At 38.4% G+C, this 21,928-nt stretch overlaps 2 protein-coding genes across 3 annotated transcripts in view; both read left to right on the top strand.

Annotated features, from left to right (window-relative positions):
• UBE2J1 (ubiquitin conjugating enzyme E2 J1) overlaps positions 1–10,578 on the top strand; it is a 31,752-nt gene extending 21,174 nt beyond the window's left edge. The window contains exons 6-9 of one of the 2 annotated variants that reach the window (XM_074896026.1): positions 77–206; positions 4,129–4,260; positions 8,278–8,389; positions 9,511–9,645. In XM_074896026.1, coding sequence (XP_074752127.1) covers positions 77–206; positions 4,129–4,260; positions 8,278–8,389; positions 9,511–9,515 — 379 coding nt within the window. In that variant the 3' untranslated portion in view covers positions 9,516–9,645. Of the gene's footprint in view, positions 1–76; positions 207–4,128; positions 4,261–8,277; positions 8,390–9,510 lie in introns of both variants that reach the window. The other variant, XM_074896025.1, reaches the window with a different exon arrangement.
• A 1,813-nt stretch (positions 10,579–12,391) lies between these two features.
• The window catches only part of LOC141968337 (gamma-aminobutyric acid receptor subunit rho-2-like), a 42,593-nt gene continuing 33,056 nt past the window's right edge, over positions 12,392–21,928 (top strand). Inside the window, exon 1 of the mRNA XM_074922920.1 lies at positions 12,392–12,824. Coding sequence (XP_074779021.1) covers positions 12,637–12,824 — 188 coding nt within the window. The 5' untranslated portion in view covers positions 12,392–12,636. The remainder of the gene's footprint in view (positions 12,825–21,928) is intronic.

Below are 21,928 nucleotides of genomic sequence, written 5' to 3'. Positions count from 1 at the left end.
TGTTTTGCAACTAGTTCGTTTAATCACAAGAACATTATAAGAACGTGCTATTCTGAGCTATGTCATTTGTGGCCAGGTCACAAGACTTCTGTTGTGAAATGTGCGGCACATCTATGAAGACAGCCCTCTTACCACTAACATCCGGAAGCGGGTCAAGCCAGGCAGACAAGGAAGCTAAAGAACTTGCCAGACAAATTAGCTTCAAGGTGAAGTCACCGTTTAAAATTTTATCTCTGTTGTATGGAATTTAAAAAAAAAAAAAAAAATTTGAGGAAAAACTTGTAAATTGCAGAAATATTCACCATTTCATAAACCCTTATCAGTCACTACATAGAAACCTGTTTTTTTAGCACAGTCTGAAAGAGAAGGAGTGGATCTCTTGCAATGTGCCAGTTAATAAATTGTGCATCTCAAGCACTGATTGATTAGTTTTAATTTAAATGGTGAGCACTGTGGTAAGAACTGCCTAACTATGTTGCTTTTACTTCCATGTTTTCAGTCACTAATAACTTGAATAAGTTCTTCAGAATTAAGTCTTATCATAAAAGTGTTAGGAAAGTTTGGGCAAAGCTAACCTAAATTTTTTTTCCTTTGTGATTTTTTTTTTTCCTCCTTTTGGCTTATGGAAGGAATAAAACATATTCCTACTGAAAAATGGTTGCAAATTCTTTTGAACTACTCTGCAGTGGAAGATACTGAAAGTTGAACTCTGGAATGGAAGTTCCTGTTACCCCAAAATGTGTTCTCTAGCTTGCGTTTCGGTGAAAGTAAGGTTTGTTTAGCCAAATATGTGCCTTAGAAAATTGCATGTCTTGCATGCAGTGTTGATTTTCACTGGGTTTTCCACTAAACTCTTAAATCAGCCACTAAGGAAGACTGCTGTGTATGAGGGCAGGGAACTACAGTGAAATACATTATGACAGTGTACCATTAGTGCAGAATATATCCTCACAAGGTCAGGGGTGCTAGTATGTCCCCTTTTCTCACCAGTGTTCTGCTAACACTGTCCTAAAGACTATTTTTTTTTGTGTGCTGTGAGGGTAAAGATTGCCTTCTACTGAGCACTACTGTCAGTTTTGCAGGACCTGCGTATTCCTGTGTGATCTCGCATCTAGACATGTTGACATGGTTGGGTCTGTGTGTCATAACGCTTATGATAAAAACATCTCAAAATATTTTACAAAGATGAGGAGATACAGGGACCAAGTTTTAAAGATGAGCTATTTGGAGAAGCAATGGACTGCCTGCTTGTGGCTTTTTTACAATATGTAAGGGTTAAAAAGTGTAGGATTAATTTTTAATTAAGAACTGATAATCTTCATCACAGAAATTCTACAAATATCAGAGTATATATTTTTTTTTTTTCCAAAGAACACAACTTACATTTCATACATTTTGTTTTAAATTGAAAGACTTAGGGACATCAGTCTCTAAAGAATATTATTGTGTTCACGTATCCACATACTTAACTCCACCTCTTAAGAACAAGCACTCAGTAAGGGAAAAATGAACAAAAGCATCAGGTTTCTACAGCCTTTTGCAATCCATTATGGGTTTTTTTACAAGGTAAAACAGTTCTGTCCTCTGGTTGCACCTTTTGTCCCTTCCTTAAATCAAATTTTAGGGATTGCATTTTTTTAATCTTTCTGCTTCTCTGCTTTGCTTGACTTTCTGTTTGATTGATGTTAAGATGAGGCATTAGATTGATGTGTTTGTAGTAAACTAATAGTATGAATTACTAGCAAGGAGTACAAAAGTTTTTAATCTTTTGGATCTATTCTATGTCAATTTATGGGGTAAGATTTAACATCAGGTTGCTGATTGAGTGTATTGTTCGAGAGAGCCTCTCTACTAGCAAGCATACAAGCAATCTGCATTATCTTGATCCTTAAAGAAGAGTTTTCCTAACTTCTTCTAGATGATCCTGGGATTATGAGAAGTTATTTCATACCAGCCTTAAGCAAAAGGGTAACTTTAAAAAAACCCCACATGTGTGGTATTGAGAAAGGAATATGAAATTCAGGAGAAAAAATAGCAAACCACATTTCCTCATTACAGTTTTCCTGCTTCTGTGACCCTTCACCTTTGTTCCTGTCTGTTTTAATAGATAATTACATTTTTTTAATCATCTTCACAAGGACTTGCAAATTGTTTCGTGCATTTGAGGTGCTATATACCATAAATTCCATTCCACCTTAAAGAAAAAAAGAAAAGATGAATGCATATGCATTACTGTAAAACAGTATGGTTTATCCACATGTTGCCATCACAAGGCACATTTTGCAGTAAAAAATTTTTCACTCACCCTCATTATTACGTTTAACTGTGTTGATCTTCTTTCCTTGATACCTGTTTTCTCTCCAGCTTCTCTGGAAGCAGAGATAGGGGTTGGAGAAAAGAGAAACTGGGCGACAAAAAAGATATTCCAGTTTAGCGAACTTTCAAGTGCTTTATTGTTTTGAACGTTAGTCTGACTTCAGTCTAGCATATTAGACTTAGTACTTTCATAAACTAAAATAAATGCACATTTTGTAGTGTATGTGCTTTATAGAGATTAACAATAAAGATGAAATGAGCTCTTCTTAGAAAAAGCAGAAGTATGAAAAGCAGTGGTCACAGATTCCAGGGAAGGAACTTACAACTGGATATGGGAAAGGAATATTCACCCAGCAAGTTATCAAATGCTGGAGCAGGCTACCCAGAGAGGCTGTGGAATGTCCAGCTTTGATAATGCTCAAAACTTGATGGAATGTGACTCTACTTTGAGGAGGGAGTTGGACCAGGTGACATCTAGGGGTGCATTCCATCTTAAATTAATCTTGTGTTGGTTTTTTGCTGGTCTATATTTGAGTCATAACTTGTCCTGTCTAATATCAGAGTTCATAATAGTCGAGTGCAAAAAGGAAGCAACGTTGTCAGATTCTAAGTATTTTTAAACCTTAAATTAACCTTCACGTTCTTTCAGTGACATATTTTTTCAAATTCTGCTGAGATAATGAGATAATATACATCAAGAAATGGAATTTAATTTCATCACACAAAATAGTACCATGACAGAATATTATTGTCTTGTGATCTTACCAGCTTGTTATCACCATAACTGGTTGGTTTCTTACTACTTACTGTTTGTATTTCTTACTACTACTACCACTACTTATATCTGCATTTCAAGACAGGTATTAGATTTGGAATTGTCATCTTTATAATAAATTGACATCTAGACACATGATGTGGGAGATGACTTGCTGATAAAAATTGATCTAGTCGTGGCTTTTTTTTTTTTTTTTAATATCTATAAATTAGAGTGTTTCAGTTCAGGACTATGATGTTATGTCCTTCTCCATCCCCAAGGTATTGTTGCAGGCATAGTAACCACATAAGTAAATCTGACTAAACAAGAGGTTTGTTCATGGTCTCTGTATGTGACTACTGATCTCTTGTCTGAAATTTCCAAAAACATGAAACCTAAATTCTGGGAATTGATGCTTATTATACATTTTATAAATGTGTACAAAAGCAATATTGTTAAGACTTGTATTTTTATTTTTGCTCTGCTTGTGCTGAAATTTAGATACTGGAAACTGAGGTACACATGCTTGACACAGTGTAGTGCCATGCATATAGGCCCACTCTGGCTGTGAGGCAGCTTTGATAGTGGAACCAGTATAGCCACATTAAATTAGCACTTACTGGAGGCTAGTTAGACTTGCTAAGAAACAGGCTGTATTAGTTCACTTGTAACAGCAGTAGTCAGCATACATGTAAGGACATGGGAAACAAAAGTTTTTAAAAATGGTGTTATTTCTGGCATAATATTGTCCTGGATTTTCTAAAGAATTTTGGGTTTTGCTCTATACATCTGTGCATTTTTTGAATTTTACACCTGTTGTTATGTGCAAACAAAATTGATTTCTAAACCGATGTTTGTACATCTATAGCCTTATTTCTAAAGAATGAGAATTTCTTAAACCTGGTGGTGTGTAACTGAAATGCAGTTGGCATACTTGATTATTACATTTCAGTCATTCTTGTGTTCTCCATACATTAAAATACACATTCCAAAATAAGCTAAATCTTTCTGGAGCAATTTTGATCTCTCTCTGAAACATACATATGTACTCCTTGTAGGCAGAAGTCAATACATCCAGGAAGTCAGATTCTGGACCCTCAAACCTGTCAGGATTAAACCACTCTGCTGCTTCACGTGAGCCCCAGCAGGATGGTGCAGCTAGAGCATTCCAGGATCCAACAAGTGCAACGGTATGGTCTGTCTTTGAGCTTCATCAGTGCAAGTACAGGCATAGTCTGAATGTGAGATCAGTACTATTAAGCTGACTGGAGGCTTCATTGAGAGTATGTAGTTCACACATTTCTTCTAGGACTTCCGTATACTTTTATATAAAATCTATGTGTAAACTTTAGCAAATAGTATGCTGAATCACTTTTAGAAATAGCGGTCCCTTTGCTCTCATTCTTCTCTTAGAAACAATAAATAATGCTCTTTTAGCAATTCTTGTTCCCAATAGTTCCTTTAATATATGGGTTAACAGTTCATTAAAATATTATGGTGTCTGAAGCAGTACCGTTTACCATGTGCATAATATATCACAGGTTTTTGCAATAGAATTATTAGCCAGAGGCAAAAAATGTTTCAGTGATAATTTGTAGCTTTTAAATATTAATTAAGAATAACTTTCTGGGTTTTGTAACCACATAAGTAAATCTGACTAAAATATTCTTACCATTTGAAGTATGACATTTAGGTTTTAATATCTGTGAGGTGTAGGGCTTGCATAATAGTTTTGGAAGTAAGTGACCGAGGCCTGGTGATGGGCCAAGGCAGCTGCTGTTATGACTGTGACAAATGCAGTCTAAATTCACTGATAAATTGCAGGCAAATCCCAGCTAAGCTGTCTTTTTTGGAGAGGATGGGGCTGAAGATCGGTTAAAAAAACCAGAACGTCAGATAACGTCAGACCATCTGTTGCGCGTTTGCAGCATGTTTTCAAGCTATGTAGAAATATAAACATGCTAATAGCATACATGTTTCCCCACAATAAGTTTTTTTTCCAGATTGGATTTAATAAACCATTTTATTTTATTCTTTATACTACAAATGCTGGCTAATATAGTAGAACTAGCCAAAATACCAAGCCAGTGCTAGCTAGCATTTTCTTGAGGAAAAAGAGTGATTTTTTTATTAATCCCATTTCTAAGAAATTTGTTTTAATCAGTTATGCTGATTTAATTATTAATTTTCAGCAGAACAGTACCATGTGAAATGAGACCTTTAAACATATAAATGTATGTAAAAATATTTATATGCGATAAACTGTAAATGATGAAAAGTGGATTTATGTTTTAAGGGATCAGACTGTCACACTCATGATTGTTAGTTTGAGTTTGAAGCAATACCAGTGTTTCTGATCTGGCACATTTTGAGCGTTAGGAATTTTCTGGAGCCATTGGGGAGTGAAAACATAGAGTCACACGGTGGAAGAAAGAAATGTCTGGCAGGAAGGACTATTTTAAAGAATTGGAGCTTGCTATTTCTGTGAAAGTTGATAGAAATCTTCTCAAAGTAGGGGTCCAGATGCCTTGATCTGCAATTGGCTTATTCATGCAAAATCCATACCCTTTCTCCTCAGCTAGGCTTCTTGCATGTGTAAAATCAATTTGTTGGGTTAGTTTTTTTGTGTGAAGACCTAATTCTACCTTACTAAGTTGTAAGTGTTAGATGTGGGCAACATCAAAACTTTTTTTTTTCTCTTGGATAAAATGTTTACCACCTGTGTTACAAATGTTTGTTTAATTAAAGGCTATTGTAGAAAAAATTGATGTTGTGAACTTGAAGTTTATGCCAATGAATATATTGTAGATACTCAGGTAGGACTCAGGTCCAGATTAAGTCATCTGTTATGCCAGTGGTCATCTAAATGTTGGTACCTGAACTCCCATCACAGTCTGTGGGACTAATGAGTGGAAGCTAGAGAGCCCTGCAGCCCACTGAGAAGCAGAGGCTGGTAGGCTGCCTTGCTCTATCTGTCCCCCTGAGTGCACTGACTAAACCTACATGGGCTATTATGGGAGTCTGAGCTACTACCACACCTGTAGTAACCTACACTTAGTGTATTGATGTGGAATGATGTCCCACCTTGGTACTTATAGTTGATGAATAAAGTTGATAAGAATTACAAAGTGAGAAGCTAAAATCTGTGGTTAAACTTTTTTCTGGTAACCTGGGAATACATTAAACCTTCAGTACACCTGTTACTAAACAATTTATTATAGTAGTGTCCTGCACTAATATACTGGCTGCATGAAGCATTATAATGAGGAGCGATGAAATAAACAGTGCAACAGAAGTCAACTAATCTTGAACTGATGAGGAAGGTTTCTGTGAGGAAATGGGGCTATGTTTGTGAGACTTATAGAAGCCCTTCTTTTTAATCATACATTCTGAATGATATATTGGTAAAAAGTGTTTCCTTTTATCACTATTAAGTGGTGTCTTAAGTTTTGTAATACTGCAGCAACAATTTTAAATGTCTTGGCAATCAAGAGTACTTGGTCTGACTTTGATCCATTAAAAACCAGACATTTCTTATTAGCCTTTAAGCCATGCTGTGTCAAGCTTCAACTGCTCTTCAGTTGGAAGTTACATAGACAAGCAAGTATTTCACCTATCCGTTTATCTTCTTATGTCTCTGTCTCTCTGAGATCATGAATATAAATGAAGGAGGCTTCAGTAACCCAGAGGAGTTACATGGTTCTGAGTTCCTAGAGTTTGCTATATTTTTAAAACATCCCATCTGATAAAAATTTTTAAAAATATCGGCCTGGAGACATAAGTGAATGATACTATTCTTCAGTAGACCGAACATAGTGTAGATTTCCTTACATGCATTTTGTTATACAATAGAAATTTTTGTTAATTCTAATATATGTACATTTTACTAAACTAGCCTTATTTATCAAACTCAAAGTTTTCTACCAGTCCTAACAGTTTCAGAAGCTTCAGAAATAATATGACACATGAAGTTCATGTTCAAAGACTGTAAAGATCAGATGCTAAAGGTGGCTACAATGTAACTCTTTTTAAATATTTTAATTTTTAATCTATTAAACCCTGATCCCCAACATTTCCAGTATGGTTTGGCAGAAGATTACTTAAAATTGTATAGATATTGGGTCATGTAAAGTGTTGCATTTAGTCTAAAAGTCTTGACATTTTTGCTTAAGGAGAATTTAAAAACTTATTGTAAGTGAAGACAAGAAGATTGTGATTTATTTAATTTATAATACAGTCGATGTGCCATTTTTGGGATTCTTAACAATTAAATCTTCAAACACAAAAATCTTTATCTAGATGTATATATTATTTAAGATACAATAGCATCTGGACCCAAATTTATATCAGGTAATGATCACTCCTTCTCTAACTTGCTTCTGCATGTCTGCTGATACTTGGTCATTGATTATGTTGGGAATCCCAAGGCAGTGGGTTAGCTTAGTTTTGGATTAAGCAGTCAGTCTTTTGCTGCCCTGATGCGTCTATATAATTTCCTCCAAAAAATAATTTAAAGCTTTGCAATTGTTAGCAAGGTTTCTCTTGAATCAAAGCTCTGTTCATGTCAGTGTATGGCATGTTGTCTCATTCAGAACAGGACCTTTCTGGTTTATGTTTAAATTAAAAATTTGCAGCGTTGAGAGGAAACCCGTGTGTGATAGCCAGTGCTAGTTACTGTTGTTAGTAAGTATGAAGGATCAGGAATATTTCTAGACTTAGTTTTTAAATTCCTTTATTGAAAACTACTTTAAGAAGAGCAACAGTTTGCCTTCTGAATTTGCAGTTCTTTCTTCCTGAATTCACTTCTCCTTCTCTCCTCTTGTGAAAGATGAGAGTGTAGATGAATGTAGAAACTTAATTTTTCAGTGGCTCGGCTTCCCTAAGTCTTCATTTTCCTTGACATGAGGAGCTTTCATGTGGGCTCAGTATGAAGCAGAATTACTTTCTTCTGCACTGTTGTGGAAATCATGGCAAGCTGCTCATGTTCTTGGCTGTCTCTGCTGATAAAAGAAATCTTTTAAAAATATTTTTCAAGCTGCTTTCTTGCTTAGGCAAGGAACCTGTGATGAGTAATTACATCAGTACTTCCTTGCTGATAATAAACAGTGGGAAATACTAACGAGGAGGAGGTAGGAAAGGAGGATCTCTTCCTGGACTAGTCAAATCGCTAACTAGGTGAAAATTTGAAATTCTTCTCCTACATGCAGAGTATGTGGCCAGAGTCACAGGACCAAGTGCTACTTACTGTCTTGTGGATCGTCAGACCTGATACACAGTTGAGGACATTCCCTACCTGGCCGTGTGGAGAGGATATCGTTTGTGGGTATAGTAGCTGGCCGAAACAGTGCTTAGTGTTGTGGATATTGTGTTCATTAAAAGCCTTTTGCTTAGAAGCAAATATAAAATGTCCAGAATTCTAGTTTTACCTGCTGTAATGATAATCTTTCAGAAGAAAGGAGGAGGGAGAAAGCTAGATCTGGAAAATAGTGGCAGGTTGCTTTCAGTGGGAATACCTGCAAACTGTTGTGAGAAGTGAAAAGACCTTCAAAGCTACTTCTCAGAGCTACTTTTTTTTTAAAACACTTTAAAATTGAACCTTGTCAATATGCTTACTTCTCTCAACTGCTAAGTCACTGTTTTTAATATTAAAACGTTGGAAGTTTGAGCCTTTTAGTATTGCAAGCAGGATTAGGCCAGTGGAATATCAGAACCCATAGTTTCAATCTTACAAACGGAAAAATTATTTTCTTTAGAATAATACTCTCCTGAGCTGGAACATCAATTGCCAATGTTTATTTTCTTACTGCATATAGCGGTAGACCAACATTTGACCAGTAGAGGGCAATAGGTATGTGCATGCATAAGTACAGTGCTCAGTGATTCGTGCTGGAATCACTTAGGTGTTTTGTGTTCAGGATTTTTAATATTTATTTTTCAGTGTAGGTGGGGGTGCTGAGAACAGACTTTTAGGCCCAGCTGTCCACAGGAAGCAGTGCAGGATTGCTTACTTAGTTCTCAGGACTCCTTCCTTTCTTGCCCTCCCCAACTTGTTTCCCCTTCAGTATAGGTAACATTACAAATCCTCAGAGACTTAACTGTCTGGAGGATTATTAAAGATATCTTGAACTGCAAAGAATTAAGCAAATCCTAGACAAAGATATTTGAAATCTCTTGATTTGGAACCAATCTAGAATTCAAATATTGTTTCTCAGACTTCTCTTGTCCTTAGAACAGCTAATTTGCAGTTTGAAATAGACTTCTTAAGATAGCGTATGGACAAAAATGATGGCTATAACAATTTCATAATTACTAGTGACATGTATTATCAGGATTTCAGGTATGAACAATTATCTGAAGAGTACATTTTACTCCTAATGATTTTATTATGTGCTAGTTTTACGCATGGTCTTGCCTCACGATGCTCCATCTTTCCTTTTTAGTCTGAAACTCAGAGTAGCAGTGCAGTGGCCAGTCAAGAGCATGCTCCACCCGTGTCCACTAACACGTCTATGAGTCCTCGGCAGCGCCGTGCCCAGCAGCAGAGTCAGAGACGGGCTCCATCTTCAACTGAATTTAATCGGGTACAGCAACCAAGAGTCAACACGAACCACACTGGATCAACTGTTTTGATTGTCCTTCTGACTTTTGCATTGGCAGTTCTTATATTTCGTAGAATATATTTGGCTAATGAGTATATATTTGAGTTATAAGGTTGGTTGTCGTAACAGCAGTGACTTGAATGCTTCATTGAACATTCTGTATTGGGTATGACATGAGAACTGTTTACAAAGATTACTTTTTGTATTTACGCTTAAATCCTTATGAATGTTAATGTACCTACAGTTACATTACTTGTAAGAAAAGCAAAGTTGGACATTTAACTACAAGTATTAATTGGTGGTGCACTAGAAACTTGGAGAAACAGTGCAGTGGAATAGTAACATTAAGGCATGTGGGAGCGGAGTCAATGTGAGTAATCTATCAACTAGATAAAGACAATTTAAGAAAAGTGGTTGATTCACTTTTTTATGGAACGTAAATGCAATTAATTGCCCTATCTATGTTAGTACAAGATTTGACGTTGGAGAAGGGATTATAAAATGAAACACTACTATGTGTTTGTGTCCAGTGAACTCTTAATTTAGAGGGAATACATTTTGTAACCACTTCTATTTGCCATGACACATTTCTAGAGGGGGAACATATATAAATTGGTTGTGATGCTGCTTTGTGTGTGTGGAAGGGGGAAAGGAGCAGAGGAAGAAAGAAGGGGCCAGAAAACTACTTGCATTATTTTGATTTTTAGTTTTTGGAAGAAAGATTGGATAATCTTCTGCAAGATTTGAATGTCCTCTTCTAATACTCTAATTGTATATCTTGTGTTTTTTTTAAATTTTAAGATTATATAAAACATGTCTATTCTTGCAATAGTTATAAATATGTAATATAATTATTTACCCAGAGCTATTGTCTTTTAATTATATCAGAAATATACATAATGTGTTGAATTGAAAGTTTCATATGTGGTTTTATTTACTAAAGAAAATTTAAACCTTATTATACTTAAACTGTCATATATATAAACATGCTTAAGAGAAATATTTATTAAAACCCTGGTAGTAATAAACAGTTTCAAACCAGTCTTTGGTTATGTTTCAAGTATCACATGGCCTTTTGGGTTTTTTGTTTGTGGCTTGGGGTTTTTTTTGTTTCCATGGGTTTTTTAAACCTAGAATCAATATTGGACTCAGAGGCTTTCTGTATTATTAGTTTATTCAAAAAATAACTGGTTATAGTCATGAATGCTGTGAAGTCACATATACAAGCAATAGACCTACAGGTGTTAAGGTTTTGAGAGGTTTTTTATGTGAATGTTTAAGTATTGCAGTGAAGTAGAAGAAAGCAGTCAGTGGGATAATTTTCCTCTTGTATTATTGTTCAGATTTAAATGTATTCTAGCATGTTTATTTCAAAGACAATGAGATTTAGTTAACTTTCGTTTTGTTGCTGTCAAACATGATAGCACTAACTTAAGTGAGTCATCCTGTTTCTTGGCAAGTATTTATCAAGCTACATACAGCTTTCCTAAATTTTGTTAAATATATTAGGTATTAGTGTTTTAAAACATTAAAGTAGCTACAACAACTTCTAAATTAAGGAAAGCCCTTTGTGTGTCTAAGGGGAATGTGGAAATTACAAACAACAAAACCTGACTCTATTTTTAGCACTTCTTGTGGATTGCTGATAATCTTGTTTGTAGGTACTATGGAACAAAGATCAAAAAACACTTTTCTTAAGAAGTTCAGACAAAAGCATACAGTTTGTTCAGCTGGTTCAGCAGTTGCTTACACATTCTGCTGCAGAACTTTTTGATGTCAGTATATTAATTGATGTGTTTTTACCTAACTTGCATATTTGTTTCATTAGAATTTTTTTTTTTTTTAAACTATGCCTGAAAAAACACCACACCAACCCCCCCCCCAACCTCTCCAGATCGTGTAGCCTCTAAAACAAAAGTACAGTGTTTCCTAGTTTGTGTTGCTTGAATACCTGTTCTATTCAAGTCTTGCAAACCTGGGCTCACAGAAGAGAGTTCTGGAAGAGGTCTGACCCAAAAGACCTTTTTGCTGGGTTTTGACCCGCTTGCTCCTCTGGAAGTTTTGATCTGAATGTGCTTCGCTTTACCTTGACCCTCACTGCTGCACCAAGCAAACTGTTGCTCTCGTACCTGTACCACACACTGGCTATGAGTAAAGCAGCTACGTCTTCTGCAAAGAGGCAGTCTGTGTTGCCCTTTGAATGGGCGGTGACAAAATGAGCTTAAAATGGTTTCTGAAAACAGCCTCTTCCTTTGTGATTAAAGAAATAGCTGCTTTGTAGCTTTTAATTTTTATTTCAGACTTTTAAAATAAAAGTTAAAATGCCTGATTGTGCAAATAGCTGTTTGAAAAAATAAATATTAATGGTGACTTGATTTATGTACGGAGTCTATTGCATTTGTAGGTACTTCGGGGGTTACTGGGTTTAATTTTCCTTAAAAGTTAACAGTAAATAATTTTTTGAAGGAAATAGCTCATCCTTTATCTTCCAACAGCATAAAGAGCCAGACTAAACTGCAAAATAAAATCTCAACTGCTATAAACCCATGAAAGTATGTACATTTTACAATGATATATGTGTCTGAAACATGTCACAGGCAGTTTCCAGGTGAAAAAGATGCCACGTGAAGGACCAGAAAATCTGGAAAGCCTAATGAAAAGGGACAGCCCTTTTTTACACAGTCTGGCAGAAGGCTAGAACTGTCCTCAGATTAGAGGATTGAGCAAAAAGCCAGTGTGCAGAATTGAGAATTTTTATATAACGGTTTTAGTAAATATCCTTTAGGACCCAGTGGAAATGTTTGGTGAGGCAAACTTCATGAGTAATGGCCAATCACTAAGCGGTGATGAGGGAAAATCTTGGAGTGGGAAGCCCCTGAAAGCCTGTCGAAAACATCACGTTGGGGAAGCAGCATTCCTAGCACTGATCGTGGACGAACACACGTCACTGGAATTAGAGTTGATTCAATGTGTAAACCCGAGGGCACTTGTACTGCAGGAGGTTACTGGAGTGCAGAGTGCCCAACTCTTATTTCCAGCAAGATGCCTTATTTTGCAAAGCTCCTTTTATTAATCTTTTGCTTAGTTCTTCTTGTGGAAAGCAGAAAGCACAGGAGGAGGAGGTGGACAGGCCAGCTGGAGGTGCAGAGGGGAAGGTAAGGGTTATTAAAGCACATACTTTTTTTTTTCCTGGAGTGTTACAAATACATTACTACATAGACATAAAAATCTGCCCTGTCACTGTCTTTGTGTATATGGTATGTGCAAAGAGCTTTACACATAATGTTTTTATAATAGTTTCTGACAGTATAATTGGTTTTAACTGTAAATGGACACATTTAATGCTAATGTTAATTAACTCTTAATGAGGCAGGTTTTGCAGAGAAGTTGACCACTTCAGCATAGACTGTGGTTAAAATATTCTTAGCCCTATATCTGAATTACTGAGAGAATTCAGAGAAAGTTGCAGTTAATAGAGATGTTCAAATCTACATACTGTTTCAGCACTGTTTCAAGAGCAGGTTATTTACCGTGCTTGCTGGAACGTCTGTGCTACTTATGTTCACCTGAAATTCCATGTTATTCTCTGACAATTTGAGGTGGGGATGTTGGTTAGCATGTGTTATACTAATTAATAACAAATAAATCCCTGGAAGTTACTCAGGAACTGTAAAATTAGAAGTATGTTTTGAAGAAAGAAATGTAAACTTTAAAAAAAAATACATATTTTAAAGTCAAGCAAAAGTACAAGAAAGAGTTAAAGGTCTTAGTAAAGTTTATTAGATTTACTGTTGCTGAGATTTGACCGGAGGTTTACATTAGAAAAGATAATCTTCCAAACCTGTCAGACAGTCCAAAGTATGTTATCCTTTCTTGTAGTTATGTCATCCAGTGGCAATTCTATCTTACAAGACTGTTTATTGTTCGAAGAGCTCAAAAATAAAATTGGGTTAATCCATGAAACTGCTTCATTATGGCTGTAAAACTTCATATTTTCATTTATTCTATTGGGTTTTCTTGGTTTGACACTCAACACTTTTATAGTGAGTGTTGTTACTTGGAATGTTTTACAAAGAAATGTGATGAAAGCAAAGAATACCTAATCTGCTCTCAGATTTATACTACTTATGGAAAAAATATAGCAGCATATGCTTTTAGTGACGTAAATGTTATAAAGCTGAAACAGCTAGAGCCTGATCCTGACATCCTAAATCCAGCTGAAGTTTTACCACTGATTGCCACAGAATCTCTGTTACTGAATGAGATCTTTCATTTATCTGTGAAAATTTTTCCAAGTCCATGTTCTGGGAAATGAAGGGCATTCAACAGTGGCATTTTCTTGCAAAGCATTCACGTGTAGGAGAGATCATCAGCTTTGAAGTGACAAAGTAATATAAGTCTTTCTTTTAATAAACATGACTTTGCCCAAAAGTAGTACCCTTCTCTGGGTTAAAAGTTGTTTGAATATTTTGTACTTCATTTCATTTAAGCATTGTAAAAGTAACTTGCAATTTCTACAGTGCTGTTATTTTTGTGAAGCTGTGATAAAGTGGAAGTCAAAGCACAAAATTATTTATCCAAATGAATTTACTGTAAAGAATAACTGATACTATTCGGTTTCCTGTGAAATAATGATTTTAATGAACAGTTTTCTAGCCAGGTAGAACCTGAGAAACTATGCGTCATATATATACACACACATACACATTTCCTATGCAATGTACTTATTTAAAAGTATATAAAATCAAAGTTTAGGGACTATCAAATGTGAATGACATTTTAAATACAGAGAATTCTGCAATATTAAAAAAAAAAAGTGTATGGAGCAGTAACATTGATATTTTAAATTTCCAGTTACATAGAAAAAATATAGTTGTTTCTAAACCAGCAATGAATAGTGGACTCTTCTAATAAAAGAAAATTAAAACCAGTTCCTATGCTGGATGTGAGAGGAATGAAAACCGTGTCCTTTAATAATTTCATCGCATTTTCTGCTCAGTATTTCTCTTGCTGACTTACCATAAGAAATACAGTAAATTTTACAGTAAGTGTATTAGCCAAAAAAATTTATTGCTATGTTTGGGAATTTACAATTGATAAGTTTGATAGTTTGTGTCCTTTAAGATGATATATCAACCCGATGTAAAGATCTTTATGTTGATTTCAAGCCAGGTTAGGTCTGTGGAGTTGGGAACCCAAATTAAGAAATGCCAGGTTAAGAGTTGCCTGTGCATCCCTGATTACTCCCCTTATGTTAGTGAACTGTAATGGATTGTTTTTTCTGTGACTGGTATCTCACTCAGCATGCTGAATGGATAACACTTGTTTAATTGGAAACTGTGTTGTGTTTCATATTCCCTTACTCTGTCACCCCCCACCTCACTGATAATGCAACTCTTCTACAAAACAGAGGTATGACTTAAAGAATCAACTGCCTTTGTGCAGCAATGCCCTGAACGTGACCTGAAGCAGCTTCCCATTATACTCTGGAGAGATGGGGCTTTGCTTAGGAATGTGTGATCATGGAGTAGCAGCTTCTGGCTTTGTCTCTTATCTTACAAAACTGGGTGAAGGGATTCAGTGACACCTATTTGTATGAAGTTGAGAGCCTTTTTGCTAATGTACAAGCTGGCAAATGGTGCACGAAACCAAGGGCTCATAACTAATAGAAGAATTCGTTAAATTTTTTTGCATTTCATTCTGTTTTAAAGAAATCAAGTGATAAATGAATTGCAAAGTAAAACCTGTCAGAGTCACCTGGGTGACTGCTGGGGAGGGGATGTTGGCCCCAGCGTTGCCTACACGCCAGGGAATAAATTTCCAGAGAGAAGGTAGAGACTTTGGTGCTGAAGGAGATGGTGTAAATGTGGACAGGTGCAGGTGTATGTGTCGGATGGGCCATGGTCTGTGCTGCCGTGTTGCTAGCTGGGATTTTCCAGGAGCTGTGTACTGCTGCCAGGCCATGCCAGACTTGCAATGTGTAGTTCTGACTGTACAGTGCACGTGTACGTGTGCTTGTAGCTTCCCTGGGACATCTGCCTTACTGTAAGAGCCAGGCAAGTGCTGTTGGTGTGTCCAGCACTGGATTGGAAACAGTCTGGGGGACTCCTCAGTAGCTCTGTGGTGGCTGCATCTCAGGAATCGCAAACAAATGCTGGTAGTCCTCCTAGACTATCCATCTGGACAGAATTTCCACACAGAGAAACTGAAAAATAGTGCTTTTGTTAGTATTTATTGCTCTATAAAAACTGCTGATAATGCTTCTGGTAATGTTTATTGGTCCGCATAAACTGTCCTAGAAGAGAGGCCTCAGGAGACATTTCCCATCTTAGCTGTGCCTGGGAATGCTGTCTTTCCAATGGCCTCTGCACTGGGCAGACAGACGCAGTCTGGCTCCGAGTTTGCTTGTTCCTCCCTCCGAACAGTTGTGCAAAGCCTCGTGCTTCAGCCAGCAGAAACACTGTGCTTTTGAAACAGAAGCAGCTTTGAGCTTCCGTTGGCTAAAGACTTCCTGCCAAGGTTTTTGGAAGTGGTCAGTGATTTGGAGTATCTCACAGGGGGTGTAATTTTCAGGACATGCAACATGCCAGCCTTAGGCTGGGACCTGGAAACAGAAGTGAAGCATCAGGACATGGCAGCACAAGGCTTATTACAGGGACTGTTTTTCCACACAGGGGTCTGCTGGGGAAAGTAGTCTGCTGGTCCCTGCTGAAACGGCTGTGGCCGGCAAGGTGTGCTCCCTCCATGCCTTGCAGGGCTGCGTTTTTTTCCCCAACTTTGAATGAGGTGCTGCAGACGTGTCTTCTGGCCTGTAGTTCCTCCTAGCCCCTACTGATCCTCTCAGCTGTATGGTGGTTTTCCAGAAAATGGGGTGTTTCAAAGTTGCATGCCTGGGGTCCAAGTCCAGGGCATTGCACACCTTCTAGTTGTGCAAGGTCTGATGTCTCCTGACTTTTTTTTTTCCACCAACACTGCAGCGTCACAGCAGGGCCGAGCAGCAATGCGAAACAAAATCAGAGAGAGGCATGCATACACTCAAATGGCTACAGCAGATCTGAGAAGAAAAGCTCTTGCTTTATTTTGGCTGTGTGCTCCATGTCTTCATGTTTACCATTATGACTTCTCTGCTGTTGCTGATGTTGCCCCCTCTGACTTTGTAGTAGCTGTGTAGTTGTCCATGTAGACTGAGATGTTCAGAGTCTCAGCACTGCTTCCTCACCAGCCTGCAGGCATTCAGTGCTGTCTTGTCAGCAGCTGTGCCTCCTCTTGCCTCTTCAAGCAGAACAGCCACCTCTGGGTCCCTTCACTAGACCTGTTGCCATCTGCTTATGTTACTGTTGTTGGCTTTGGGCTGGATGGATGTAGGAAGAGGCAAGGAGTGCAGGGTTTGGGATATGCTTGGTAGAAAAGAGGTTTCATGTATCTCTGTGAAGAAAAATCTATTCTGCATTCATTTTTAATAAGCTGAAAACATGAACAACCCTGGAACAGGTTTGGGGTTTCTTCGAGGTTAAAAACCAAGCAAAAATGGAGGGTCCTAAGCAACAGATGATAAGGTGTGACCATGAAAGATTCCTAATGTGTATGATAATAGTGATTGTGTACATCCTCTGAATTTGTGTCTGTTATTTTCCAGAGTCTGATTTAGCTTTTTTTCTAGAAATCTGGCAAGGAAAATAATTTTCCTTTACTTCCTGCTGCAGGCATAAACCCACAGACATGTCGTCGTGGAGCATGTTACATCCAGACATAGGGCAACAGAGCCCCTCTCCCCTGCAGCTCTGAAAATAAAAGGGGCTGGTGGGGCCATCCATGTAAACGAGTATAGACCTGCCTTGTTGTGGAGCTACCGGGGCCTCTTGGGCAGCTGGGACCCATCAAGCCCTTGAATTGATGGCCCTGACAGGTGATGGAAAGAGACCTTCACAAAATTTAGGACCTTGAGGTTCCCAGCTTGTCAGAAAGTTCTTGACCATATCTGATCCCATGTGATCCATGCACATTATTATTAAAGATATGCATCTATGTGGGATACATAATGAAGATAATGAATTTGGAATACTCATCTAGAGGTGAGTTAATTGTTGTGGCAGTCATAAACTGATACTGTACCTTCTCTTTTTCACTTATCCTCTAGGGGGTCTTTCAGCAGTTGTATGCTTTGCTGGTTAGAAAACCAGTAGGTTTGGTACCTTTCTTGGTGCTAGGTTTACATAGTGTGCATCTCCAGCTTGCTGTGGCTGCTACACAAAGTAAATGACACCTTCAGCTGTTTTTTTCTCAGAGAATATAGTGAAGCATGGTAAGATTTTGATTGCTGTTTAACATCCTTGTTGGAGGCATGGACAGTGGGACTGAGTGCACCCTCAACGGGTTTGCTGATGACACCAATCTGTGTGGTGCAGACGACACACTGGAGGGAAGGGATGTCATCCAGAGGGACCTTGACAGGCTGGAGAGGTGGGCCTGTGCAAACCTCATCAAGTTCAACAAGGTCCTGCACATGGGTCGGGGCAATCCCAAGCACAGATACAGGCTGGGCAATGAGTGGATTGAGAGCAGCCCTGAGGAGAAGGATTTACAGGTATTAGTGGATGGAAAACTGAATATGAACCAGCAATGTGCACTCAGAGCCAAGAAAGCCAACTGTATCCCGGACTGCATCAAGAGAAGTGTGGCCAGCAGGTTGAGGGAGATGATTTTCCCCCTCTACTCTCATGAGACCCCATCTGCAGTACTGTGTCCAGCTCTGAGGTCCCCAACATAAGAAGGACATGGACCTGCTTGAGTGGGTCCAGAGGAGGCCACGAAGATGATCAGGGGCCTGGAGCACCTCCCTTATGAGGACAGGCTGAGAGAGTTGGGGTTGTTCAGCCTGGAGAAGGATCCAGGGAGACCTTACAGCAGCCTTCCAGGACCTTAAGGGGGCTACAGGAAAAATGGGGAGGGACTCGTTATCAGGGAGTGTAGTGATAGGATGAGGGGTGACAGTTTTGAACTGAAAGAGGGTAGATTTAGATTAGCCATAAGGAAGAAATTCTTCACTGTGAGGGTGGTGACACACTGGCACAGGTTGCCCAGAGAAGCTGTGGCTGCCCCCTCCCTGGCAGTGTTCAAGGCCAGGTTGGACGGGGCTTTGAGCAACCTGGTCTAGTGGAAGGTGTCCCTGCCCATGGTAGGGGGTTGAAACTAGATGAACTTTAAGGTCCCTTTCAACCCAAACAATTCTATGAAGATTTTCACTGAAACTGTAGAAATATTTTCTGGATCCTGATAGGAAATCAGATAATTGGAGCCACTGTCCCATGACCATCCTGTTGTGACCAAAGTCTATGCTGAATTCTCCAGAGGGATGTGCAGAAATCTCCTGGACCCTGGTGGACCCTGGCTAGTGGCAGCTGGACCATGCTCCATATGGAGATCACATTTCCTTTCAGGCTTATCACTTAGCAGTTGCCTTACACCCTACAACATGAGGACTGTTTCCAGGGTTTTTTTCTTATTATTGGTATAGAAAGGTCCAAATATCTGAATAGATACCTGATGCTTTTTTGAGTCCTGCTGAGCTGTTACCTGATTTCTCATGCTACCCAAATTTAATTTTCTTTGATCTATTTGGCAATGTAAAAAGGATGTATTTTATGCAATTGAGAACAATTCTGAATAAAAGTGACTGGAAAGGAAAATTAAAAAAAAATAAATTAGGGCAATAATGGAGAAGCCTTTACAGAAGCTCAATGAGATACTTGTCTCCTTCTCTTTTCTGTAAACAGGAAGATGTCCTCGCAAAATGCAGTTTTATCAAACTCATCCCCCTTGAGTGAAGTGTAAACAGCAATAAAATTAAATGAAAACATGACAAAAAAGAGAAAGGGAGATGGGTGGCTTTAAATGAATGGTGGTGAATTGCAGAGAGTGCATAAAGCTGAAAGAAACCCTGACAAATCTATAATCAGAAGTGCTAAAGACTGTAAGTACATCAGGGAGGATTTATGAGATACCAGTGATCAGATTGTGAGTAAAGGCACCCGATGGGCAGGAGTGTTCAGCGCATCCTTCAGCTCTGCAAAGGCACTGGCAGCTTTGTTCTTGTGTTATTCACCTTTGCTGCAAATAGTGAGATACTTCCTATGCCAGACAGTGTGGGGGTGCCAGGGGATACCTGTCGGAGAGGATCAGACGATACCAGCATAGCTGACATCACTTACTGTTATAAGGAATGTTTTGGTTTTTTTTTTTAATTTGTCTTGCTTTTGGATTACATTGACAAAAATAGTTATTATACATTTCAAAGGCTGTGTAGATTGCTTGCCATTAAAAATGGCTCTACGCAAAATCTTTGTGAATGGATTAAATTGATTAAAAATTAAATGACAGACCTCTGTAAATTCTGAATCATCTATCACGTACCTGAAGGATTGGGCATGAACTGATGATTAAATGCCAGCTATTAAATTCAACCCTTGGCTCAGGAAGTTCCTGAAAAATCTCTTTTTTCTTCCTAAGGGAGTGTCGGTGTTCCCAGCCAGCACTCTGAAGCCCCTGCAGCCCCAGATTTGTTCTTAACAACTCTCTTGTGTGCTATTTGCTGTTTGATGATTTTTAAATGAACCGATCAGAGCTTGGCATTTCAGTAAGGCTATTGTAATACCATCAGGGTTTTCCATACTATTTCCTCATACAGCATGTAATCCAAAGTTTTACTGGATTTTTAATTTGATTTTTTTCATCCATTCTTTAAGTAGACAGGTTTGATCGAACATTCACTGGTACTTAGGCCTTTTCCTGATGGTTAAAGTCAAGCAGACACGGGAAGATCATTCTTCTCCGCTTCCAACTTTTCAGGAGCAGAGGCAATACTGCAGACTGTGAAGTGGCACGCTTTGTCAGCAGCCCTAACCTTTGCAAAGAAACACAACCTTCTGCTGCAGCAAGCAGTTAAAAGCTAAACTTTTGCCTCCAATCATTGCCATTAATGGCTGTGCTTGGGTTTATCCCCCTGGTTTCAGGTAAACATTAATACAGCCGTGTTGGGAGTGTACTTTCTCCAGCTGGCTCCTTTTTTACAGCCAGCAGGAAGAGAGATGCTATGACATGCCGATTTAAACAGGAGCCCAAAGTGAGGTGACTCAAAATTTTCCTATGTAGCATGTGCCCTGGAGCACAAGGACTTATATTCCTTAAAAACATCCATTTAATACAAATATTTTAATTCTATTGCTTCTTTTTCACCTCCTTATTAAAGTAAACAGGTTATCAATGTCAGCAGCAGCTACCAATGCCCCTTGGGTTTTACCATTTCTTTTCTGAACTGAATTGAAACTTCTGATTTGCGATTCATGCTCCCATTACTCATAATGATTTGTATTTTAATGACCTTAAGGCACATCCATGACCCTTCCATAGCCACATTTCTGCATGTGGTGATGGTTTTCTAAACTCTGAATTTGTGACCAAGATTTTAAGCCTTATTCATCCTCATATTTGTATTTATTAGAATAGTCCCTTTATTTTTCCTCCAAGATTTTTATTCTTTACTGACCGGTAATATTTCTCCCACACAGGCAAATGAATCTCAACTGTTTTGTAGAAAGTTCCTTCTATTTATTATTATTTCTTTTAGTAAGTTGCTGACAAGCAGCTAATTGCAGCAGTATTTGCAAATTTGTCCGATCTTATGCCAAGAGCCAAGGGACTGAGGAATCTTCACGGTCCAAGTCCTTCCTGCACTGCTGGGGAACACCAGGGATGCTGATCTGCATTTTCTTCTGAAAGAGCGTGCAGTATGTCTCTGCTGTTTAGTTACACACGTCATAGTGACTTTTCTCAGGAGTTTGTTGTCGTTCTACTGTTGTATGATCTCTCAAATAAAAAGTTAGGCTTTTTCCCCCCTTAATATTCAGAAAAGTGAAGGATTGCAGATCTTGCTGACTTCTTTAGATAAACCGCCTCTTTTCCAACTGCTGTGGAGGGAAAACTATGTTTTTGTCATTGTTACGTTCAAAAGGCAAAGTGAGCCCTCTGTTCACACAAACTGCTGGTACTCAACTGATGTTTGTGGGGCAGATAGTCTCAGAATAGCATATCACATTGTGTGTCCACGGTCTAAAAGAGCTTTCTTGTGATAATGTTGCCTTGGTAACCGGCCAAGTCCTGGCTGGGTAAGGTGTGGGGCAGAGTCATCTGCTTCTACTGTTGCTCACTCCATCATGTTTGCTGCATCCTGGTTCCTCTGTGAGATGCTGTGCTCTCGGTCTGG

Source organism: Athene noctua, chromosome 1 (assembly GCF_965140245.1).
Source record: "Athene noctua chromosome 1, bAthNoc1.hap1.1, whole genome shotgun sequence".
In the NCBI taxonomy this organism is placed as follows: domain Eukaryota; kingdom Metazoa; phylum Chordata; class Aves; order Strigiformes; family Strigidae; genus Athene; species Athene noctua.
Note: the sequence above shows the minus strand (reverse complement) of the source record. Positions and strands in the feature narration are given on the sequence as shown.